General features: G+C 38.4%; 1 protein-coding gene across 2 annotated transcripts in view; it reads right to left on the reverse strand.

Annotated features, from left to right (window-relative positions):
* The window catches only part of ITGB6 (integrin subunit beta 6), an 84,673-nt gene that overhangs the window by 50,003 nt on the left and 7,725 nt on the right, over positions 1 to 26,945 (reverse strand). For both annotated transcript variants that reach the window (XM_004375417.1, XM_004375416.1), the window contains 3 exons: positions 15,790 to 15,955; positions 14,381 to 14,542; positions 12,549 to 12,644 (listed from right to left, as the gene is read on the reverse strand). In XM_004375417.1, the coding sequence (XP_004375474.1) occupies positions 12,549 to 12,644; positions 14,381 to 14,542; positions 15,790 to 15,955 (424 nt within the window). The remainder of the gene's footprint in view (positions 1 to 12,548; positions 12,645 to 14,380; positions 14,543 to 15,789; positions 15,956 to 26,945) is intronic.

Below are 26,945 nucleotides of genomic sequence, written 5' to 3' on the forward strand. Positions count from 1 at the left end.
CAGAGAGTCATAATGAATCGGAACCAACTCCAGGGCACCTAACAACAACGACAACATGATGTTAATGAGGCAGGATTAGAGGCAGTTATGTTAACGAGGCAGGACTCAATCTACAGGATTAGGTTGTATCTTGAGTCAATCTCTTTTGAGATATAAAAGACAGAAGTGAGCAGAGACATGAGGGACCTCATACCACCAAGAAAGAAGTGCTGGGAGTGGAGCACGTCCTTTGGACCCAGGATACCTGCAATGAGAAGTTCCTAGACCAGGGGAAGGCTGATGACAAGGACCTTCCCCTAGAACTGACAGAGAGAGAGAGAGCCTTCCTATGGAGCTGGCACCCTGAATTTGGACTTCAAGTCTCCTAGACTGTGAGAGAATAAATTTCTGTTTGTTAAAGCCATTTGCTTGTGGTATTTCTGTTATAGCAGCACTAGATAACTAAGACGGATGCCAATATGCTAAAATACATAAATATATGCAAAGAAAAAAAGATAGGAAGGACATATTCTAAAATGTCAACAATGGTTAATTATGTCTGAGTGGTGGATTTACTTGCGATCTTTATTTTCTTCTTTGTGCTTTTCTGTGTTTCTCTCTCTCTCTCTTTTGAAAATGACATGTATTAATTTTATAATTAGAAAAAGAGTAATTTAAAGATTTTATCTCTCTTCCTCTCTTTTTTTTCCCCATGTTCCCACATTGCAGTTGGGAGAGTAACTAGTATATCACTTTGGAGAGCAAGCTGGAAAAACTCAGTAGAATTGAAAATGCCATTCCCCCATGATCCAGGGACTTCACTCCTAGCTAGGGATTGTCAATCGAGAACATGTGTACAAGGATGTGCGTGGCTGCAACATTTGCAATACTGCACAATTGGAAGCAACCTAATGTCCATCAACTGCAGAACAAATACATAAGAGCATATATGCTTAAGGGAATCCGTATAGCAGTGAAACAGAACAGACCAAAGCAATATGTATGTCTATGAATAAGCCAAAATCATAACAAGTGTGTTTGACAAGATACAGACTGCAAAACATATATCTGATAAAGGACTTGTATCCAGGATATTCAAAGAACTCTTACAACTCAATAAGAAAACAAACAACTCAGTAACAAAATGGGCAAAAAATCTGAACAGAAACCTCACCAAGGAAGTCATACAGATAGCAAATAAGCATATGAAAAACATGTTCAAAATCATATGTCATCAGGGAACTGCAAATCAAAACAAAAATGAGATACCACTACATACCTATTAGAATAGCTAAAATCCAGAACACTGACAATGCTAAATGTTGGCGAGTATATGGAGCAAAAGGAACTCTCATACATTGCGGGTGGGAATGCAAAATGGTACAGGCACTTTGGAACATAGTCTGGCAGATTCACAAAAAACTAAACATAGATATATCATTCAATCCAGGAATTGCTGCCCTAGGTATTTACCCAAGTAAGATGAAAATGTATGTCCACATAAAAATCTGCTCACAAACATAGCTGCTTTATTTATAATTGCCAAAAATTAGAAACAACCAAGATGTTCTTCAACTGGTGAATGGATAAACAAACTGTGGTTCATCCATACAATGAAGGATTATTTGGCAATAAAAAGAAATGAGCTATGAAGCCATGAAAAGACGTGGAGGAATCTTAAATGCATACTGATAAGTGAAAAAAGCCAGTTCAAAAAAGTTACATACTGTAAAACCCCAACTATAAGACATTCTGGAAGAGGCAAAACTATAGAAACTGTGAAAAGATCAACATTGCCAAGGGCTCGGGAAGAGGGGAATGGACAAATAGGTGGAGCACATGGCATTTTTATGGCAGTGAAATTATTCTGTATGGTACTGTAATGGTGGACACATGACATTAAGCATTTGTCAAAACCCATAGGGCTATACAACACAAAGAGTGAACCCTAATGTGAACTATGGACTTTGTTGTTTGTTTGTTATTAGGTGCCATCGAGTCGGTTCCAACTCATAGTGACCCTATGTACAACCGAATGAAAGAATGAAACACTGCCTGGTTCTATGCCATCCTCACAATCGTTGCTATAGTTGAGCCCATTGTTGCAGCCACTGTGTCAATCCATCTCATTGAAGATCTTCCTCTTTTTCAATGACCTTCTACTTTACCAAGCATGATGTCCTTCTCCAGGGACTGGTCCCTCTTGATGACATGTCCAAAGTAAGGGAGGCGAAGTCTTGCCATCCTCACTTCTAAGGAGTATTCTGGCTGTACTTCTTCCAAGACAGGTTTGTTTGTTCTTTTGGCAGTCCATGGTAAAGTCAATATTCTACGCCAACACCACAATTCAAATGCACCAATTCTTCTTCAGTCTTCCTTATTCATTGTCCAGCTTTTGCATGTATATGAGGCAATTAAAAATGCCATGGCTTGAGTCAGGTGCACCTTACTGCTCGAAGTGACAGCTTTGCTTTATAACACTTTAAAGAGGTCTTTTGCAGCAGATTTGCCCAATGCACTACATCGTTTGATTTTTCTTTCTTTCTTTCTTCCTTTCTTTTATTGTGATTTAGGTGAAAGTTTACAAAGCAAATTAGTTTCTCATTAAACAGTTAATACACAAATTGTTTTGTGAAATTGGTTGCCAATGCCACAACGTGTCAACGCCCTCCCCTTCTCCACCCGGGGTTCCCTGTTTCCATTCATCCAGTTTTCCTGTCCCTTCCTGCCTTCTTGTCTTTGCTTTTGGGCTGGTGTTCCCATTAGTCTTATATACATGATTGAACTATAAAGCACATCCCTCACATGTGTTATTGTTGGTCCTATAGACCTGTCTAATATTGGCTGCAGGGTGAATCTCAGGAGTGACTTCAGTATTGAGTCAAAAGGGTGTCCAGGGGCCATACTCTCGGAGTTCTCAAGTCTCTGTCAGACCAGCAAGCCTGGTTGTGTTTTTTTTTTTTTGTGAATTTGAATTTTGTTCTATATTTTTATCCTGCTCTGTCAGGGGCCCTCTATAGTGATCCCTGCCAGAGCAGTTGGTGGTGGTAACTGGGCACCATCTAGTTGTTCTGGGCTCAGTCTAGTTATTGTGGTCCATTAGTGTTGTTTGATTTCTTGACTGCTGCTTCCATGGGCAATGACTGTGGATTCAAGTAAAATGAAATCCTTGACAACTTCAATATTTTCTGCATTTATCATGATGTTGCTTACTAGTCCAGTTGTAAGGATTTTTGTTTTCTTTTTGTTGAGGTATAATCCATACTGACAGTTATAGTCTTTGATTTTCATCAGTAAGTGCTTCAAGGCCTCTTCACTTTCAGCAAGCAAAGTTGTGTCATCTGCATAACACACTCCAATCCTGATGCTGTGTTCTTCTTCATATAGTCCATCTTCTTGGATTATTTGCTCAGTATATAGATTGAATAGGTATGGTGAAAGGATGCAACCATGGTGCACATCTTTTCTGATTTTAAAACATGCAGCATCTGCTTGTTCTGTTCAAATGACTGCTTCTTGGTCTATGTACAGGTTCCTCATGAGCACAATTAAGTGTTCTAGAATTCTCATTCTTTGCAATGTTATCCATAATTTGTTAAGATCCACACAGTTGAATGTCTTTGCGTAGTCAATAAAACAGAGGTAAACATCTTTCTGGTATTCTCTGCTTTCAGCCAAGATCCATCTGACATTAGCAGTGATGTCCCTCCTTCCACATCCTCTTCTGAATCCAGCTTGAATTTCTGGCAGTTCCCTGTCAATGTACTGCTGCAACCATTTTTGAATGATCTTCAGCAAAATTTTATTTGCGCATGATATTAATGATATTGTTCAAAAGTTTCCACATTCCGTTGGATCACCTTTCTTTGGAATGGGCGCGTATATGGATCTCTTCCAGTTGGTTGGCCAGGTAGCTGTCTTCCAAATTTCTTGGCATAGGCGAGTGAGCGCTTCCAGCATTGCATCCGTTTGTTGAAACATCTCAACTGGTATTCCATCAATTCTGGAGCCTTGTTTTTTGTCAATGCCTTGAGTGCAACTTGGACTCCTTCCTTCAGTACCATTGGTTCTTGATCATATGCTACCTCCTGAAATGGTTGAACATCAACCAATTCTTTTTGGTATAGTGACTCTGCGTGAACCCTAATGTGAACTATGGACTTTAGTTAATAAAAAAGTATCAATATTGGCTCATCAGTTGTAACAAATGTAGCACAGAAACGCAGGATGTTAATAGAAGAAACCACGTGCAGGGGCATGGGGAGCATAAATGGGAACTTTGTACTTATTGTACAATTTTTTCTATAAACCTAAAATTTCTCTAAAAAATAAAGTCAATTAAAATATACGGGAATGATAAACACTGAATTCAAGATAATTGGTTGTGTCTATGGAAGGAAGAAGGAGAATAAGTTTAGGGCCACACAATTACACAGGCAGCAACCGTATCTTGGATTTTGGATTTCTTTTAGAATATTTAAAGCAAAGATGTGGGAAAATGTTAAGATTTGAGAAGGCTGGGCAGTAGGTATGTAGGTGTTCATTACATCACTCTATTTTTCTGTGTGCTTAAAATATATCATCATAATAAACACATAGCCTTGTCAGACCATATGTCCTCCTTTACTTGGAACTGTGATTACCACAGATAGTGGTTGCTTTAGATGGCCTGGCCAGCGGTGTAGTACTCCCTGGCTGTGTGGCCTGTTCTTATCACTCAGAGCTGAAATAACACACAGGGCAGAACCAAATGTGTGTCTACACCTTTTAAAATTATTCTGTTCATCTAAATTAACGGCAACAATAAAGGACCCTAGATCAAGTGTTTACTGGCCTTGAAGGACTCTACTATTGATAAGAAATTGATTTATTGGTTCATCTGTCAAGCAGCTCTTCTTCATCCTTGGGCTCTGTGCTTTTACTGCTCAGTGACTTTTAAAGTCTGTTATTTTATTTAAAAGGCTTCTCTGGTTGTCCAGTGGTTAGGAAATGGCATGCTCATTCACTACTGCAGTCCACATTCAATCGTAACTTAATATTTAAGGCTGTGGACTTGGACTGTCTGGGTTCAAATCCTGGCTCTTACATGTAACTCATTTTATATTTTGGGTGCTATAGTCATAACTTAGAAATGCTAAAATGAGTGTAAAACATTTAACACCCAGGCTGCCGCTTAATAAGCCCTCAGCGAATGTCACCTATTATTATCATAGTCATAGCTGCATAACAACTCTGGCCCTCATTTCTCACAACTACAAAATGAAGGGCTCAGTGCAATACTACGATGCTATTAGCATCAAAGGTAGTTTTATGATTGCCAATTGATTCACTGTCCCGCCTAACAAAAACGGTAAGCAGAAAAAACACTGACAGGCATGAAAACTCTAGCCCCTCATCAAAACTCTGCCTTGGGGTCTCTTTCCAGCACAGAAACCCCAAAAGCCTCTCACTCTGTTCTTTAGGCAAATTATTGGTTTACAAGTCTCTTAAGCTCTATGAGCTTCTCAGACAGGAACTGTGTCTTATTCTCCTATCTATTCCCAAACTCTAACCTGATTTATGGAAGATGCTCATGAAATGTTTAATGAATAAATGAATGAATGCCTGTGCGATCAACAGCACTTTGGTTCCAACAATATGCCAGGCATTCTGGGTGTTGTGTGACTCTTAAAACATTTAGGCCTTGTATTTGTGAAATTTCATTGTTTCATATTTCTACATGGGTTGGCCAAATAAGGCAATTCATTAAAGCCCTATTTTCAATCTGTACCTTTTTTCTGTGTGTTTATTTTCTGAATTATGAGGTTATGAGTTCTTTAGAAGAAAAGTACTATGTGGAATCTAAGGGGTAACTACTGTTGCTTTTCATAATTGGGATTTATTAATTAGCCTGGAAAATCTTCCTAATGACTCTGCCCTGGTAATCTGAGGACATGGGTTTTATTTCCAAATCCTCCCTCTCTGAGGGGTGTTTTCCTTAATGAGGGAAGTGTAGGCAGCTGGCTCTCCTCAGTCTTTGTTCCCAGATACTATCAATTAAGGAGAAGTCAAAATCCTTTTCCATTACACTTGAATTAAAAGCAATGTATTAACTCCATAGAGATTTCTCATAATCCAGAAGTTGTCTTTTTATTGCCAGATGATTTTATTTTCACTCAAAGCATAGGTTTAGAATAACCCATTACAAGATGAGACTGATAGGATAAAAAACAACTTTTTAGACCGTGGCCTAAAATTACACTGCATTACAGTTAATATACTTTGTTATCTATACGGAGATCATTGGAATTAGCGGTACTGTCCCCACGCCAGAAGACGCTGGCTCAGAGCCATTGACTGTTAAAGCTGGAGGTCACTGGGTCCAGTCCTCTCATTTTGTAAAAACTGATGCCCAAGACATAAAGTGATTTTCATCAGAGCAAAATAGTTTTGATCATTTCCAGCAGTGAACATTATAAAACAAAACAATAATAGGACAGACTAACAAACAGCAAAAGTCTTCACTATTAATTTGATCTCCTTTCTCTGCCTCTTTTCCTCCCTTGCTGCGGTGAAAAGCTAGAGAGATGAACACAAAGAAGGAAGAAGGAGTAAAGTAAAAACTATGTTACCGACTCCCAAAATATTCAAACTTGCATATGGGAGATAATTTTCACATGCCACATGAGAACGTTGAGCTCTTAGCTCATTGCGGCTGTTCTTTATGCGTGTTTTAGATTTCATGGGTAACTGCTCAGGGATTTTCCTTTCATAGCCTAATGTTATGTTATGGATTGAATTGTGTCCCCCCAAAATATGTGTCACCTTGGCTAGGCCATGATTCCCAGTATTGTGTGATTGTCCACCATTTTGTGATCTGATTGATTTTCCTATGTGTTGTAAATCCTAACCTCTACAATGTTAACCAATGGTACTGAAGGAAGAAGTCCAAGCTGCACTAAAGACATTGTGAAAAACAAGGCTCCAGGAATTGACAGAATACCAATTAAGATATTTCAACAAATGGATGCAACACTGGAAGCGCTCACTTGTCTATGCCAAGAAATTTGGAAGACAGCTACCTGGCCAACCAACTGGAAGAGATCCATATTTATGCCTATTCCAAAGAAAGATGATCCAACAGAATGCAGAAATTATCAAACAATATCATTAATATCACACACAAGTAAAGTCTTGCTGAAGATCATTCAAAAATGGTTGCAACAGTACATCTACTGGGGACTGCCAGAAATTCAAGCCGGATTCAGTAGAGGACACAGAATGAGGGATATCATTGCTTATCTCAGATGGATCTTGACTGAAAGCAGAGGATAACAGAAAGATGTTTACCTGTGTTTTATTGGCTATGCAAATGCATTCGACTGTGTGGATCACAACAAATTATGGATAACATTGGGAAGAATGGGAATTCCAGAACACTTAATTGTGCTCATGATGGACCTGTACATAGATCAAGAGGAAGTCGTTCAAAAAGAACAAGGGGATACCGCATGGTTTAAAGTCAGGAAAAGTGTGTGTCAGGGTTGTATCCTTTCACCATACTTATTCAATCTATACGCTGACCAAATAATCCGAGAAGCTAGACTACTGTATAAAGAAGAATGGGGCACCGGGATTGGAGGAAGACTCATTAACAACCTGTGTTATGCAGATGACACAATCTTGCTTGCTAAAAGTGAAGGGGACTTGAAGAACTTACTGATGAAGATCAAAGACTACAGTCTGCAGTATGGATTTCACCTCAACATAAAGAAAACAAAAATCCTCACAACTGGACCAATAAGCAACACATGATAAATGGAGAAAAGTTTGAAGTTGTCAAGGATTTCGTTTTACTTGGATCCACAAGCAACACCCATGGAAGCAGCAGCCAAGAAATCAAATGAAGCATTGTATCGAGCAAATCTGCTGCAAGAGACCTCTTTAAAGTGTTAAAAAGCAAAGATGTCGCCTTGAAGGCTAAGGTGCACCTGACCCAAGCTACGGTGTTCTCAATCACCTTATATGCATTTGAAAGTTGGGCAGTGAATAAGGAAGATTGAAGAAGAATTGACTCCTTTGAATTATGGTGTTGACGAAGAATATTGAATATACCATGGACTGCCAAAAGAACAAACAAATCTGTCTTGGAACAAGTACAACCAGAATGCTCCTTAGAAACAAGGATGGCGAGACTTTGTCTCATATACTTTGGACATATTGTCAGGAGGGATCAGTCCCTGGAGAAGGACATCATGCTTGGTAAAGTAGAGGGTCAGCAAGAAAGAGGAAGATCCTCAGTGAGATAGATTGACACAGTGGCTGCAATGATGGGCTCAAGTATAATCACAATAGTGAGGATGGCACAGGACCAGACAGTGTTTCGTTCTGTTGTACATAGGGTTTGCTATGAGTAGGAACCTACTAGATGGCACTTCACAACAACATGATGTTAATGAGGCAGGAGTAGAGGCAGTTATATTAATGAGGCAGGACTCAGTCTACAGGATTAGGCTGTATTTTGAATCAATCTCTTTTGAGATATAAAAGAGAGGAGCAGAGAGATGAGGGACCTCATACCACTAAGAAAGAAGTGCCGGAAGCAGAGCGCATCATCTGGATCCAGGATTCCTGAGCTGAGAAGCTCCTAGATCAGGGGAAGATTAATGACAAGGACCTCCCCCAAGCGCGGACAGAGTGAGAAAGGCTTCCCCTTGAGCTGGCACCCTGAATTCGGACTTTTAGCCTCCTAGACTGTGAGAGAATAAATTTCCGTTTGTTAAAGCCATCTGCTTGTGGTATTTCTGTTACAGCAGCACTAGATAGCTAAGACACCTAGTAAGAAGGCTCTGGAGCTTCTCCAAGAGTTTGGACCTAAGACTGATGACAGTGTTTCCTTCCTCTCTGGTGCCATCTGGGTCCAATGTGGAAAGCATGGAGGAAGGGACAGCCAGGAATGCAGAGGAATGTGGCAATGGGTCAGGTACGCATCCCCTGTTCTGTGTACATCGGCTCCCTCAACCTTGACAGGTATTTTCCGCTCAAAACTCCAAGTCCTTATTTAGAACATTTGAAGAGATGAGGTGCTTGCATTATAGTTTTTTTTTTGTTTTTTTTAATTCATTCAACAAATATTCAGAGAACCTACTGTGTACCAAGCACTGGGCTAAACAGAAAGATGAGCATGACCCATCATTCTCTTCAAAGAACTGATAACCTAGGGCTTCTTGTCTGCAGAGGCAAGTGACCTTCGATAGTACAAAAACCTGCTTGTGCCCCCTGTACCTGTGTTTTTGATCCCTCACTGTGTGCTAGAAACTGTTGGGACAGAAATTAGTGCTTATAGATGTTAGTGAGTAAGCTGGAAGTTTCTATTACCAATATACTTCATATTTACACTCTATGTGCTCTATTTCAGCGTTGTATCACAAATACCAGGTCATACAAAAATAATTGTTATTAACTTCACAAAAGTCATCTTTTCCAGCCAGATGTAGACATTTTGAAAAGATATAGGATATTTTAAGGAGACTTGGTGGTGCAGTGGTTAAGCACTCAGCTACTAACAGAAAAGTCGGCAAAAGCTGCTCCGAGGGAGAAAGATGTGGCAGTCTGCTTCTGTAAAGATTACAGCCTTGAAAACCCTATGGGGCAAGTCTACTCTGTTCTATAGGGTCATTATGAATCGGAATTGACTCTATGGCAACCGGTTTTTTTTTTAGTTTTTTATAGGATATTTTAAAAAATTTCGCAAATAACCCCAGATGATTAATAACATGATTTGAAAATGTAGAAAAGAACACTGATTTAATTGTTTTTTATCTCAATATCTTACTCAGAAGAAACAACTAATCAAATTAGACTATCGGGGCTTAGTAGCCTGATACTGTCTTCATGCAAATTAACAGTAAGCATTTAAAAACAACAGAGGAAATCTGATTTTTTTTTTTAACTTGAGTGATTAGAATCCTGATTCAAAACGGTATTTAGCACTAGAATGTAATATACTACCTACTTCTTACTCTATTATCTATCATTATCTTTTAAACCCTATAATTGGACAAACAGGAAACTATTTATAATAATAAGCTTGCTCAAAATCATCTGTTTGCTGGAGGCTGGGGTGCACATTATAGTCATATTGAAGTGAAGGCAAAACTGCTTACTTTATTCTTTCCATTGTTTGTTCATCTCTGTTACAATTTACAGCAACACTACACACCTGGCAGTCCAAAGCATCTTACCAAAATTACCGAAGAAAAAACCCCAGTCATTTAGACTGCATTCCATGAGTGGGCAGCATCAATCTTATTTGCTGCAAGACAGGGCCACCATTGAGCCTACCCTATTCCCTGCCTGCTGTGCAGGCACATAACTATGCTTAACACAGAACTCTCTGGCGAACAATTTTCCTTCTGTAATTTCCATTAGAGCCACCACTTAGTTGGTTTATTTATCTTATTGCTGGTTTTACTTTTCAGTGATTTTTTTGGTACTCATGTTCTGTATATCACAGCTATCTAAACACGAGGCTGCACAGGGCTCCTGTACATATACGGCTCCTTCTAACAGATTTAAATTGAAAAGCAACGCAAACCATTATCAGTCTATTTTCAGTTTTCATTATCAATAAAACAAGAGATCAGCATTTTCATGCTGTGTGAAGCCTTCAGGGAAGTGTGATGTTGCTGTTATTATCTTTCAACCAGGCGGCTGCCTGCCCCACTAATGCAGATGGAATGATGAGACCGTCAAAATAAAAATAAAATAATGAAACTATCAGAATCATAGAGCGGGCTGCTGACCTGGCCCACGGCATGGCTCCCTGAGAATGTCCGTTTGAATATAGTGGAGCCTGGATGGTAAAAGCCCACAGATGATGACAGGACATAAATTCTCCTCATAATGAGATTAGTGGGCAGGCAAAATAAATGTCCTGCTGTTACATTTGAGGCAGGCTCTAATCTGGCGTTCTGCTTGGAAATGATCATTTCCTTTGCAGCAGGGGCACCACGTATGCAACTAGCTTAAATCCGACAGGTTCTGTTTGGCCGTGCAGTAGTTTTTCATCTTCTTCTGTCTTTTTAATAGCAACTCAGAGGAGGCGTATAAATGAATGGTGGGTCTTAAAGACTATTGCCAAAGTGAGCTATAGGAGTCTATGTTTATGATCATCAATCACGTTCCCCAGACTCCCCTCTTAGGAAAAGTTCTGTGTACCTCCCTTTCTAAACAGGAACCCTGCTGCGGAGGAGGTGTTGTGACCCCCAGGGTCCTCTCACTCTAGCCTTAAGGATCAAAGGCAGAATAGACTCGCTATTGTATTTGGGGGTATTTTTTAAAAAATCTTTACCGCAACTCTACTACTTAAAACCACGGGAAACAAGTATCACATACTAAAGAGCCTTAAAAAAATGCCCAGATCAGGTGAAACCACATGGTCTGTGCGTAGAACAAAGACCTCGAGTATGTAGTTTGATTGCAAGGGACTTCCTTGGCTTTCAACGGAAGGCAATTTCGCCTTGGAGTACAATACCCTCCTCTCATTAGAAATGCAAGATAGGATCTCCTCCTGGATCCTTTCTACAGAAGCTGATGCAAGTTCACGGGCTGCACCATCCTTAGCGGCTAGTGGCATTTCATCAAAGCCTCCTGTGAAATAATCTCACAGTTTCCCGAGCCCTGCAAAGTCACCAAACAAGCTAAGAGGTCCTTTCAAAAGGAGCGGGAGCTCCGACTCTGAATTTAGGAGAATTTGATGATGCTGTATAGAAGGCACAGGCAATTTAATGTAAACCTATTTTCTCTACACTTTCTAGGGCCCGTGTTAAAGGCTCCTTACTTCTCGGAGAAATTGGAGATCGGGAGCAGATTATTTGCTAGTACCCTAATTCATGGCATTTTGACACATTGTTTTTCTTAGGCTGAAAAGAAACCGTAGAAGTCCCTTAAGTTCCCATGTGCATCGTCCAGTTTGCAAAGTGGTTCACAAACATTATTTCATCTAACGACACATCTCCTTTTCCGCAGCTGGCGCTTCCATCCAAAAAGTTGAACTACAAATCCAGCTACTTTAGGGGAGAAATTATTCTTTTGGCCCGATGTAACAAGTTTTTTCTTTCAAATTTCCACTTCTTATTGCGAGTTGTGTTTCTAGTTGTGTATTTTCTACGTGTCTAATTTGCAAACCTCACGGAATGTACGGTCAGCAATTCTCCTCCCAGGCCCAAGATTTTCTCTGCCCTCTGTTAACTACCTCATCATCAGATGAAATAGTTCAAGGGGAGAAAGACTCTTTTCCTTTTAGTCGGTAGTCTTGTGTTCATTGTACTCTCTTCCAACTTGTTTCATTTCCGTAACTCTTTCTTCCTTGTCCCATCATATCTATCCACTCACCCCCCACTACACCTTCCTGTTTATAATTTAAATTGCAAGCAAGTAACCGAATCTACTTTGTCAAGGGTCCAGTATATTTGGAATGTGTTAATGTTTATCTAATGACCTTTCTATGTGTTAAACTTGCAGAGTTAATGTTAAAGTTTCGTGACGAATAATCTCCCGAAGGAACTTCCTGAATTATGTTTGCTTACCTCATATAAATGTACTTGTTCTTGGGTCACAGCAAAGATCAATAACACGTTATTTTGCACCAGCTTATCAATGAGTTGTCCAATTGTCGGATATTCCTAAAATTAACATATAGATTTTAAGTATCATTTTAACAAAAGGACGTAAAATGAAGGAGTAGTTATTTCAGAGATATCTTACTGAGTTTGGCATTTCAAAGCTCATATCTAAGTAAGCAAATACACTATCAGTGTCCTTCACTTAGTTGGTTTAATAATGAGTTGTTAAACTGTAAGTCCAATTAGATTTTCATTCCTAAGAGTCAGTTGCAGTTCATGTGGTATATTATGCTCTGCCACTTCTAAGCTGAGCATTTGAAATTTATTTAAAGACTTAAAATGCTTCATATTTTCAAGGGTACAGAAACATTTCTGCTCTTTCTAAGTGCCACTTGCCAGCAGGCTAAGAATGTTACGGCTGAGGGAGGGGCTGTTAGATCATGATGTATGTGGCTGAGGTGACTCTCATAGCTCTGAAACTCTTAGTGAAATTGGAATGAGGTGTGATGAGGGTTGAGGAAGGGACAGCCTGCTGAGGAATGACATACTGCAGTCCTACATCTACCTAATTTGAGACATTCCTTGTACCAGTTCTTGGGTTTGGTTTAATTGCCTTTTTGATGTCACAGATTTGTTTTATGGGGTCCTGTGATATTTTTACAGGACAATTGAAAACACATTACTTCTGTTTCATTGATACATTTATTCCAAGTGATATGAGCACTTTAAAAAAAATAAAAGAAGTCATTCCTATCAATTATCAAATTTGGAGTTAGCCTCTATTCTCTGAGGCTCGAAAACAGAGCATATTCGCCTGTTACATCCAAGTATGGATAGTGTACAAAGAGGAACTCAAATGAGGGAATTGCTTGCGAACAAACTAAGGATCTGTCAGTTATGTCTGAAGGCCACCGGAGTGCAGAAACACTAATAAATAGGCCCTCCTGCACACTTATGTGGTACAACCATATATTTTCAGCACTTCTGGAATGTTTCTGCCTGAAGTCTTCTTTGGGTACAAGATTCAAGTTGAGGAAAATGTGTAATTTTGCCTAAAATACTCAGGTAAATTACCCAACTGCAAATCTGGCTAATACATGCCTTCTATCACGTTTGGATTTTTATTAGTAGAGATACCATGTCATATCAATTTTCCTGAGCCTGACATTTTCCATCTCCCTTGATTTTCAACTGCCCAAACATTAAGCATCCTTCATCCTTAAGCATCAAGACTTTGGGACCCTAGATGATTACTATTCTGGTCTGCCTCCCCACCCCCCGCCCCCGCCATTTCTGGGGGCTGTGGTAGAGAACAGAATGAGCTGACTGTACTGCTGTCCACAGGCCCTAAGATCTTTGAAAATTTGGGGAGGTTCTAGGATCACATGTGCCACAGAAGATCCAAACTTCTCACACAGCGCCACCACTCTCCTGTCCTCCTGTGGGAACCTCTAATGGTGGCGAGGATGGAGAGGAGGTAATTCGTAAATCTCAAATCAGAAAATATGCACTCCTATTACCAAGCATGGAGCCCTGGTGGTATAGAGGTTAAGAACTTGGCTGCCAACCAAAAAGGTCAGCAGTTCGAATTCATCAGCTGCTCCTTGGAAACCCTATGGGGCAGTTCTACTCTGTCCTATAGGGTTGCTATGAGTTGGAATTGATTTATCGGCATCGGGTTTAGTTTTTTTTTTTTTAATCACCAAGCATGGGTTATTCTGCTTTGCATTACAGCAACTGTTGCTTCATTCGCTTACATATAGCCCTGACAACAGTACAGAGGGCAGGTTACACACCAAAACAGTTGACATGGAGTATTCATTCTTGCTGTCCAAGTGACAGAGTCCGTCGTTAGGAATCACGATGCCTGCCAGTTTGCTGTCCATCCCAAAATGAGAATCTGCATCACTCACAAAGACCAGGAGGTGAAGGGAGTCATTCCGCCAGCCAATTTTTTCCTATAGTGAGGAAAAAACATTTGGGTGGTATTGGACATAGGTAGGCATTTCCTGAGTGTGGATTAATTATGCTTGAACACATTCAGATTAGTAAAAAAATAGTGCTGGCGTACCTGTTTCAGCTTTTTTGCATCTATTGTGAATTGATAATATTAATATATTAAAACCATGAAATTCTGTGACATTTGCTTTTCCTGGGTAACATTTTCAGATGATTTATGTTTCCGAAAAAATAGTTCCACTACAATCAGTATTCAGTTGATCTTGACTTTTACATAGTTAATCATTTTTACTGTCCAGCTTTCAATTCACCAGAAAAATTGGGGGAGAGGTGGCGGGAGGTCATAGATAATCACAAATCCAAGCTAAAGCAAAACTAGTCAAAATGCAATACAAAATAGACTCATAATAAGCCTGTTTCATTAAAACGTCATGCGGTATTTGGGCACATATTTCTCTTTCTACTGATATTATCTAAAAAGCATAAACCTAAATATAAGGATAAGAATTTCTTATCAAAACATGGCCCCAAAGCACTATTAATTAAGATGGTCTGCTGTCTACCTCTTAGCAGAGCACTCACCTTTAATTATTAGTCCAGGAACTAGCCGAACAGAAACTCATCCTGGCGGCATCATCCCACCTTATCCCTTCTCTTCTTCCCCTAATTCCTCTGCCCTTACATCTTCTAGGAACTTCAGCCCTGTCCGTTTCCTGACATTTTCAATATAAAGGGACATTGTCAGAAGACAGGGGCATTATTTTCATGGATACGAGTCCGGTTGTCAAAAAGGAGTAGTATTCTTACTGTTGTTGAGATAGTGTAGCTTCTGAGGCTTATTTTGTTCGTTCAAAACAATAAACGTCTAACCATATGTAGAAGAATATACAGGACGTTTTTACTTTTTTCATTGATGTTCACTCGATTTTTTTTTTAATGGTTAATTCCAAATCGGAATTAATCTGATCCCGATCTTTGAAAATTAATCATACATGACTATTGTTTCAATAAATTTTTCCTAAAGCTACTGCAATTTTCTGAGATAATTCAAATTTTAGGCATAAAGAGCAGTCCTCACTTCAACATGATTGGATTAAGTTGCAAAATTTTGTGTTTTAAGAAGTGTCGTATGTAGAAATTTGGTTATTAAATAAAATATAAATTCAGCTCAGGTTTTTCGAAGTAGATTTATTAATAAGAGATGAATTTTATGTTAACAGAGTGAAACACTACTTCCCCAGCATACCTTACACACAGCAGCTTGCATGATTGCATCAAATCCACCTTCCGGTGTGTCAATATTAGCAGAAATTTTCTGATTCTTCACAATTTCATTGAATCTTTCAGCATCATTTGTCAGTGGCAAAATATGCTTGAATCCAAATGTAGGTAAGCAGAAGTATGGAATACTACTGCAAAAGAAATGTAAAAAAATTCTTGATAAAGTATGATACCGTACACAACGAACGGATCTGGTAGCCGAGTAACATTTCTTTAAATGAAGATTAATTTTTCTAAAGTGAGTGACTCTGTAATTTGGTTATGAATCTCACAGTGAAAGTTGCTGTCATCATCCCCCATCCCATCCTTTCCAAACTGGCCACATCAGCTAATATTTATTTAGAGCTTATTGTATGTCCTGCACTGATTCAAATCCAGATAATAAATAATCAAGTAATCAGACTCTTCACTGTGGAGTGTTTCTGTGTACGTGTGTGTGTGTGTGTGTGTGTGTGTAATCACTATTTTCTAATGCCTTCAAACAAAATCCACCCTTAGGTCTACATGATAACAATTCCTTTGTATTCCAATATCTTAAGCTATCATGAAGTACGTGTCACCTGTAACAAGACCTGGAGACAGACTTGTCTTCCTTCTCCTCTATTCTCGCCTGTATTCTCAGTCTTGCCTTTCAAGGATACCAAAATCAGGACAGCACTCTGCATTCTAGGGCCCAACTCTACTGTGGATTGAATAGACTGTTGTAGGCCAGCCTGGGAATAAAACCACCACTAAAAATATTTTACATGTAAGATGAGGTCTTCATCAAAAGGATTGCGTTAAAATAATAGAAATCTGATGGATGAATTCAGCCACATTTGATTCTGAAAGCAAGTTACAGACCTTGGACAAGTTATTTAACCCTTCTAATCTTTGAAGTTTTCATTTGTAAAATGGGAATAATAGTATGGAGCAGTGGTTCTCAAAGTGTGGTCCCTGGACAAGCAGCATGAGCATCACGTGGGAAGTTGTTAGAAATACAAGATCTGAGGCCTCACCCCAGACCTACTGAATCAGACCACTGGGAGTGGGGCCCAGCAATTTGTGCTGTAACAAGCCCTCCAGGTAATTTTGATGCAAGCTAAAGATTGAGAACCACCGAAGCAGAAGTAAAAAGAGATAAAAAGGAGTAGCCTCCAGTTGAGATGTTCTGCCTAGGAAGGGCCAGTTGACTCTCTGGAGAGCACAGGCAAGGCCTGAGCCTCAGTTTTGCAGATTCAACGGCCTATCTTGTTAGCAAATGAAAAGAAGGTGCATCTTTAGGGGTTGGGCTCATTTCTTCCTGTGAGTAGTCTTAAGAGGAAAACAAGTCATAATCCGATGTGTCCTCAGGCTGTAGAATAAGGGGAGCTTGGGGACCCCGGTGCTGATTGGCACAGCCCAAGGTGTCCCAAGACAGCCATCTCCAGAACAGATGCTCTTAGGCACACCTGCCCCCTCCCCCATGTTTGCTTTGTGTTACATATTTTACCAGGTTTTCCCCAGCGAATAAAATTTAGGAACCTCTGGCGGCCAACAGAACTGGAAATTCCGGAAGTGCCTTGACTAAGGCTCTTGGGCAGATGTGGCCCACACTTGCTTCTGTGCTATCCTAACCCACCAGGCCAGTTCATTCGTTCAGCTGTGTCAAGAGAGTCTGGGGGACCCAGGACCAAGTCTGTGTCTGTCACTTCCAGGTACTTTTTCAAATTTCCTTTCTGATTTTTCTGTTTAAATCTCAGAAGGCAATCTTATTCTCCTATTTTTAATATCTTACGTCAAGTTTCATTGAAACTCTGAAGTGTTGACCACAGATAGTATCTACTAAGCAGGGTTGTTATGAGGATTGAATGAGGTAAACTATGCAAAGCACACAGCACAAAGAGCTTTTCTAAGTAAGTCATTTCTTAACTAAGTCGCTTGGTACAGAGTCTAGCAGAGATCTGAGGACAGAAAATGGTTTTGGCTAATAGCTCTAGAATCATGTATTTTTCCGTGATTAAAATAATAATGCCTGTTCCCTGAAGAAAATCTAGATTTTGCATAAAAGTGTAAAGAAAAAAATAAATTTTAATGATTGTAAGATGTAGCATAGTTTATTTGATCACTCCTCTATTGCTGAAAATTTGTTTCTAATATCTTTATGTAATTAAGTAATGGAGTAATCCCTCTACATACATCTTTACAAACTATTCTATATCTTTTCTTAGATAAATTCTTGATGGAGAATTGCTGGGTTACCTTTTGATACATATTAACAAATATCTTTCCAAAAGTTTGCATTTACTGCCATTTCTGATATTACTGTGTAAGACTACATTATTGGAAAAAAAGAGAACTGTACCAGTCCATTAGTTAAGAATATCAACTTAATTTTAATTTGCATTTTATCACTACTAAGTTTGAGAAGTTGTCTCTACGCTTATTGGCATTTCGTATTTCTTCCTTTGTCAATTGCCAGCTTATATCCTTTGCTCATTTTCTTATTAGGGTATTTTTAATTTTCTAATTTAATTTTAAGAACTCTATGTCAAGAATATTCACTCTTTCTCTTTGCCATTTGTCTTTTAATTTTGTTTATGATGTTTTTGGATATATACCTTAACTTTTTTTTAATGTAGACAAATCTTTTCCCACGCTAAAATATTAGATGTATTTTAAAGTGTGAAATGAGGAAGATGTCTAATTTTTTTTTTCAAATAGTTAACCTATTAAATGAGTAATTTAGCATTCATTCTAATTGCCCCTACAGTGTTTAAAATAGCTGTGGGTAATAAAAAATGCACTAGATTTACAGTAAAAAGACTGAACAGTTATCTATCTTTGGGCAAGTTACCTAACCACTGAGCTTCAATGTACTCATCTGTAAAATGAGAGTTGTTATAATACCTACTTCATAGGTATACCAGTATCACTGGGACTTCAGTGTTCTTGGAAAATGTTTGCTTAATTTTCTTGGGGGAGGCTGTTGGTTCACAATATACCCAAAATGACATTTGAGCAATTTCTGCCTTCTGCATCCAAAAGGTAGAACTAGTAGTCCTATCTTGTTGTAATAAATTTTCATCTTTGTTTGATTAGAATTATTTGTTATGTAAATGTTACTAGAACTCTATGCTTTTGGAAAGTAGAATGAAACTTTAACTCACTAAACAGATTCATGTGATGGGAGCCCATGCAGCTAAAACCAAGCAGAATGTCAGAGCTGGGTCACTCCAGGTGTTTTTGAGTGGAGACTGCCCATGTTCTTGTCTGAATTCTTCCTCTGACAAAGGTCAGATTTGGTTGTTAATTTCTTAGCAGAATAATTGAAGGGAGTAGGTATTTATCACCAAATGACCTGATTCTGAGTCCCTAGACAACAATAATTTGCATTTAAAATGCAGGACAAATTATGAAGCACACTGTAGAGAAGTACTACTTATGGTTTTTGTTAAAATTCTAAATAAATATTCATTTAAAAAAATCTCTAAGGATATATACCAAAATGTTAACATTATCTTTTCTGAGTGGGATTAGAAATGATTTCCGTTTTCCTCTTTTTGTTGATCTGTATTTTCACACTGGCTTGTATTACCTTTGCAATAAGAAACTATATACAGTATACTCATATACGTTTATGTGTTCATGTAGTAAATCCATTTAAGCATTTCATAGTATAGTTTCCTCTTTTTGAAAAGCTACAGTGAATTTCTCACTGTTGGTGTCAAATTTAAAAAACAACACACAACATATATGGAATGATTTTTTTAAAAATCTCAAAATGTTTGATAGAGGTAGACAATTTAACCGTTGTGCTGTTGAATGTTTAAAAATGCACATTACAACTAATCTACAAATATTAAAATGGGTAACCATGATATTTGTTGCTGAATTTTAGGCAACAGTATAAGGGAACTTTTTTTCAGAAAAGTAAACCACTTTGGCATTCTTACAGGATGAAATCAATTTTCAGTGACTCTCCTTCCAGAGAAGATAAAGAGAGAAAACCACCGCAAAAAGCATTAGAGATTAGATTAAAATGGCAGGTTTTTAAAGTGTGGTCCACAGACTCTTGGGGGTCACTGAGACCCTTTCAGGGCATCTGCGAGGTCAAAACTATATTCATAATAATACTGAGATGTTGTTTGCTTTTCCACCGTGTTGGCATTTGCACTGATGATGCAAACGCAGTAATGGTGTTAAACTGCTGGTGCCTTAGCACAAATCAAGGAATAACACCAGACTGTAGTAGTTAGTCCTTGTATTCATTAGCATCAAGCACTCTAATAAAAATAAACACCTTGATAAAGCAGTAAAAGTTATGAAGTTATTAAGTCTGAACCCTTGAACACATTTTTTTTTTTAATATTCAGTGTGACAACATGGGAAATATGCAAAAAGTACAATGTTTATAGAGGAAAAACAGTTGTGCAGTTATTTGAGCAGAACTGGCTTTTTATCTATTTATTATTATATGTATGTAAATATATTTTTATGGAACTCAACTCCATTTTTACATGAAAGAACGATTGACAGCCAAACTATTATTCCAACCTGAGTATTTGGCAGACATGTTCTTAAAAATGAACAAAGTGAAACTGTCACTTCAAGGAAAACAACTGTCAGTATTTTCCACCATTGACAAAATTCAAGGTAACAACAGAAAATTAGAATTTGGGAAAACTTTTATCTGTCATTCATGAGATTAACAGCTTCCCTATACTTAAAGACTTTTCTCACAAGATTGTGATTTTTTTTTTGATACTGTATCATGAATTTGGAAGATCTGCATAACTCAGTGAACGAGTATTTTCCAAATGACTAATTCATTGTGTTATAAAGTCACACATGAGTAAGAGTCATTCAAGTAAAAGACCATTGGATTTTAGTGTAACAGAATATGAAAATCTCCTTGATATGGTTTCAGATTCCACCTTGTAACTAACCTTGTCTTGTTTTGGTGTAGTATCAAGGAAGAATGGCTGCAGTCATCTGAAAAAGCTATTAAATGTTCTTTCCTTTTCCAACTACATATCTACGTGAAGTTTGATTTTCTTTATAGAATTCAACCACAACAAAATATTGCAACAGATTAAATGCAGAAGAGATATGAGAATCCAATTGTCTTCCTTTAAACCAGAAGTTTAAGAGATATGGAAAAAATGTAAAACAGTACCACTTTTCTTGTTAATTTTTTTGTTTTGCAAAATATACTTACTTTTTACTAAAATGTATTATTCTATTAATATATACTGGGTTTCTTATTGTAATTGCTAAATGAATCAATACATATTTTAAAGTTTTCTCAGTTTTAATTTCTAATATAGTAAATATGAATAGATACAATCCATATAAACTAAAGCTCTATGGAGTCTTAATAATTTTTAAGACTGTAAAGGGGTCCTGAGACCAAAAAGTCTGAGACTATTAGATTAAAACAGTTAGAGTTAAATTAATCACTGTTGATGAAAGGAAGAAAATTAGTATTTATTTTGAATGCCTGTTATGTTCTGAGCTCATCTAATAATAATTTAATTCTCCTGATTACCCTGTTGTTGTTGTTGTGTGCCATTGAGTTGATTCCGACTCACAGAGACCCTAGAGGACAGAATAGCACTGCCCTATAAAGTTTCCTAGGCTGTAATCTTTATAGGAGAAGATCGTCGGGTCTTTTCTCCCTTAAAGTGGCTGGTGGGTTCAAACTGCTGACATTTTGGTTAGTAGCTGAGCACTTAACCATTGTGCCACCAAGGCTTCTCTGATTACCCTACAAGGTGAATATTATTATCTTCATATATAGGTGAAGAGACTAAGCTCAAAGAGAGTAACTTGTTTTTCCAAGGTTATGATGTAAACCCAGGTCTGAAAAACCCAACACTCTTTTCTCATTACCTCCCTACTAAAGAAAAATTGATTCTATAATTATAAGATTTGAATTGATCACAGAGTTGACTTTTTGTGTTTGGTGCTTGGTTCTTGGTTTGTACATGTCTGTGTGTGTGGGAGGTGGTGGTATCTAGACAGAGAACCTGGAAGAATTAGGGATGTGATGAGAAAGGGGAAAATATGTTGCAGTAAAAAGAGAACTTGTCATTTATAACTTCAACTAATGGTAAAATTTGCCAGGTAGAATAAAAGAAACATCTTTAGAAAATAAGAAAATATTGACCATTTCTAGAGATCAAATATATGATCCTCCTTTGGGTCCCCATTCACCACACCTTGTACACTGCTCTAGTCTCCTCCTAACCATACTCTATTGTTGATAGTAACTACTATTTGTTGAGAGCTTATCGTGATCAGCCCCAGTGCCAAGTGTTTCCATTCATTATCTCATCCAATCCTTACAACCATTCTGTGTGATTGGTATTGTTACTCCAAACTTACAGATGAAGAAACTAAAGCTTTGAGAGGTGAAATGATTCATCTAAGGTCGCATTACAAGTGAGTGGATGAATCAGGACCTAAATCCAGGGTGACTCAGAAGCCCATGCTCTTAGCCACCATGCTACATCTTGTGTCTACTCCCCCAAAGAATTTCATCTCCTGGAGGACTGTAGTTTCCTTCCAGATAACCCCATGTCTAGCACAATGCTTGTACATAGTTGGAGCTTAGTAACTTTGTATTGATTGAAAGAATAAATGAATGCATGAATGAAACACACAGCTAACTAAAGAGCTAAACTGCAGTCATTTTCTAGAAGCCTGATTAAGAATAGGACGAGTTGCCCCATTGTTAGTTCAAGATGCTGGACTGCCAGTTTAGCTGAACTATCCTAGCTTGCAATTTTAATTGTTTTCTCTAGTAATATTTCATATCCATTGTTTTCCATGGTCATGATTGTACTTCATGCTGCTACATCTTATCTGGCCTATGACAGGAGGAAGGATTTTAAACACATTCCATAGAGCAGAGATAGTACTCTGTAATTCTAGATGAGATTTCCCTAAGAGACTTTCTATTGAAGATTATTGCAGAAAAATATATCAAAGAACTAAATAAAAATTTTAGATAGATGCAACATTCTCTGGTTAAAAAATAAAATAAAATCTCAGAGCATTAGAAATGCTTTTATATTAAACAGGAGATTGTTAATACCAAGCTTATTTCCATTTAGAAGTGAATCAAACAATTAATAATACCTTACTATTACTATCCAGCACTTTTGAGAGTATAAACCATTATAACTGTTTCTAGAAATATGTTTGTTTACTGTGGCAGAAATTGCTAGTCATCACCCAGTATCTATTCTTTCCTTCTTCTCTAGTAACAGAATTCTGATTTTATTTGGGGTAGCAGTGTACTTTCCTTGCAGCTAACTGTGGCTATGTAACTGAATTCTGGTCAATGAGATGCAAGTATAAGGTGTTGGATAAAATTTCTGGCAGAGCTTCTTAAATTGGGGAAATAAAATTCAACATGCATTTACAATTAAATAAAAATCTTGCCAAACTAAGAACAGAAGGAGACTTTCTTGTTTTGATACAGGGAATCCAAAAACCTCTAACTAATAGCATACTTAATGGTGAAACATTAAAATTTTCCCCTTAAAGTTATGAATAAGACAAGGTTATCTTATCTCACCACTTCTGTTTAAAATTGTACTGGAGACTGTAGCCAGTGCAATAAGACAAGAAAGAGAAAGAAGAGGCATAGCTGTTGGAGATGCAGTTGTTATTCACAGATGACATGATCATGTACATAGAAAATCCCAAGAAATCTACAAAAAGCAGATTAGAACTAATAAGAAAATTTAGCACAGTTGCAGGATAAAAAATCAATATGCAAAATCAATTGTATTTCTTCTACATGTTATCAACAAACAATTGGAAAATGGAATTTTAAAAAACACCATTTACAATAGCATCAAAAAATCAAATACCTAATGTCTTAGTCATCTAGTGCTGCTATAACAGAAACACCACAAGTGGGTGGTTTTAACGAAGAGAGCTTTATTTCCTCACAGTTAAAGTAGGCTAAAAGTCCAACTTCAGGGCATCAGCTCCAGGAGAAGGCTTTTCCTCTCTGTCGGCCTTCTTCTCTTTGGTGTTCCCCCAGACTAGGAGCTTCTCTGCTCAGGGACCCCAGTCCAAAGGACGTGCTCTGCTCCCAGCACTGCTTTCTTGATGGTATGAGGTCCCCCTGTCTCTCTGCTTACTTCTGTCTTTTATATCTCAAGAGATTGCCTCAGGACGCAAGCCAATCTTGTAGACTGAGTCCTGTTTTACTAACACAACTGCTACCCATCCTCCCTCATTAACATCATAGAGGCAGAATTTACAACATACAAGAAAATCACACAGTACCAGGAATCAGGTCCCAGCAAAATTGACACACACATTTTTTTGGGGGGACATAATTCAATCCATGACATTCCACCCTGTGGCCCCCAAAAAATCTTATCCTTGCAATGTGGAAAACATATTCACCCCATCATAACACAGCAGAAGTCTTAACTCCAAGTCCAAAATCCAAAAATTCCTCATTTGTGAAATATAGAATACAAGTTATCTGCTTCCAAAGGTACAACGACAGAACAGGCACAAGCTAGACATTTCCATTACAAATGGGAGAAACTGGAGGGAAAGAAGGAATAACACCCGCCAAGCAAGTCAGCAGAACACATTACATTAGCCCTCAAGGCTTTAAAAATAATCTGTTCTCTGAGACACTTTACACAATAGCCCTGCCCTCCAGACTCTAGGCATTAGACACAGTCTCCAGATTCTAAGTGGAGGCCCCTCGGCCCTGGGCTTCATCTCTGCCTTCCAGGCCCAAAGGGACAGCAACTCTGCTCCCTCAGCTTTAGGTGCACCGTTCTGCTAGTCTGAGTGGCAACTCCAGCCTTAGAATCACCAGAGGCCATAGGTCCACCCTTAGAAACCGCTGAGGTCATGGCCATATCTTTTGAGACTGAGGCAGCTCAGCTTCTTGTGTCTCTTGTCTCTTCAGCTTCTGCTTTTGTTTCCTGTGGCCTCTTGGCCCTCAGGCCTCACGCCCGCCTCTGCCCTGCTGGGGCAAGTGTTCCAAAGCTCGGTAGCTCCACTAATAAGTGCCCGGAGGCACCCCACTCCACCAGAAAGCCTCATGCACACAGGCACTCAGCTCCCTTGCTCCATGGGTCGGCTCCAGCACTGTCTGGCGCTGGTCTCTTGGTTCTGCTGCTGTTGGTTCTCTGCCACTGCCTTTTCTCTGCCATTGCAGGTTCTCTGCTGCTGCTGGTCCTTTGTTGCTGCCACTGCTCTATCCATTCACAGTTTCAAAACTGCTTCCACATTTTAGGTATCTGTTAGAGCAGCACCCCACTCTCTCGGTACCAAATTCTGTCTTAGTCATCTAGTGCTGCTATAACAGAAACACCACAAGTGGATGGTTTAAAGTTGGCTAAAAGTCCAAATTAAGGGCATCAGCTCCAGGGGAAGTCTCTTCCTCCCTGTCGGCCTTCTTCTCTTCAGTGTTCCCCCAGACTAGGAGCTTCTCTGCTCAGGGACCCCAGTCCAAAGGACGTGCTCTGCTCCTGGCACTGCTTTCTTGATGGTATGAGGTCCCCCGTCTCTCTGCTCACTTCTGGCTTTTATATCTCAAGAGATTGCCTCAGGACACAATCCAATCTTGTAGACTGAGTCCTGTCTTACTAACACAACTGCTACCCATCCTCCCTCAGTAACATCACGGAGGCAGGATTTACAACATACAGGAAAATCACACAGTACCAGGAATCATGGCCCAGCCAAACTGACACACACATTTTTTGGGGGACATAATTCAATCCATGACACCTAAGAAGAAATCAGACAAAAGATGTATAGGATCTTGATCCTGAAAATGACAAAACATTACTGAGTGCAATCAAACAAGATCTAAATGAATAGATATGTATACCATGTTCAATGACTGGAAGACTCAATATTTTTAAGCTGTTCATTCTTCCTACAGTGAATTATGGTTTCAACACAATCCAACCCAAAATCTCAGCATATTTTTAAAAGAAATTGACAAGCTGATTCTAAAATTTAGTGGAAATACAAAGGCTGTAGAATAGTTAAAACAACACGAACAGTAGTCAATAATCAAAACAAGAAGTTGAAGGACTTACACTCCCCAATTTCAAGACAAATTACAATTACAAAGCTACAATAAAGACAATGAGGCATTGGCAGCTACACGAGTGTATTCAATGGATCAATGGGTTAGAATAAGGAGTCCAGAAATAGACTCACACATGGATGATCAATACCAAGAAAGGCATCAAGGCAATTCAATGGGGGAAAGAGAAGTCTTAACAAACAGTACTGGAACAACTGAATATCTTTATGGACAAAAAGATTAACCTAGAACTTTTTTCCTCGATTCAATTACAAAAACTAATTTGATAACATGGTTTAGCATTTTGCTGCTAACTGAAAGGTCGGTGGTTCCAACCCACCAGCCACTCCACAGGAGAAAAAACCTGGTGATCTGCTCTCATAAAGATCTCAGCCTCGGAAACTCTATGGGACAGGTCTACGGAATGGACTTGATGCCACACAACAACAGCAAAGGTAAAAGCTTTAAAAATAAAGCTGCTAGAAGAAAACATAAGAAGCATCTTTGTGATGTTGAGGTAGGCAAAGATTTCCTAGAACAAAAAATGCAATAACCATGAAATTAAAAATTGATAAATTGGACTTCATCAAAATTAATTTTTTTGCTTGACCAAGAACATTGCTAATAAAATAAAAACAAAAGCTACAGACTGGGAGAAAATATTTGCAAAACATATATTTGACAAAGAACTTGTATCCAGAATATATAAAGAATTCTTACAATACAGTATTAAGAAGACAAACCAAATTTGAAAAATAGCTGAAAAATTTGAGAGGTTATTTCACAAAATAAGATGTAAGAATGAAAAATAAACATGTGAAAAGATGCTCGGCATCATTGGTCATTAGGAAAATGCAAATTAAAACTACAATGAGATACCACTACACACCTGTTAGAGTGGCTGAAATTAAAAACACTGACAATAGCAAGTGTTAGCAAGCCTGTGGAGCAGCTGGAACCCTCATACATTGATGACAGAAATACAAAATGGTACAGCCACTTTGGAAAAGAGTATGGTAGTTCCTAAAAAAAATTAAACATATACTTTTCATATAATTCAGCAATTCCACTAC

The sequence above is a fragment of the Trichechus manatus genome, unplaced genomic scaffold, assembly GCF_000243295.1.
Source record: "Trichechus manatus latirostris isolate Lorelei unplaced genomic scaffold, TriManLat1.0 scaffold00036, whole genome shotgun sequence".
Classification (NCBI taxonomy): Eukaryota; Metazoa; Chordata; class Mammalia; order Sirenia; family Trichechidae; genus Trichechus; species Trichechus manatus.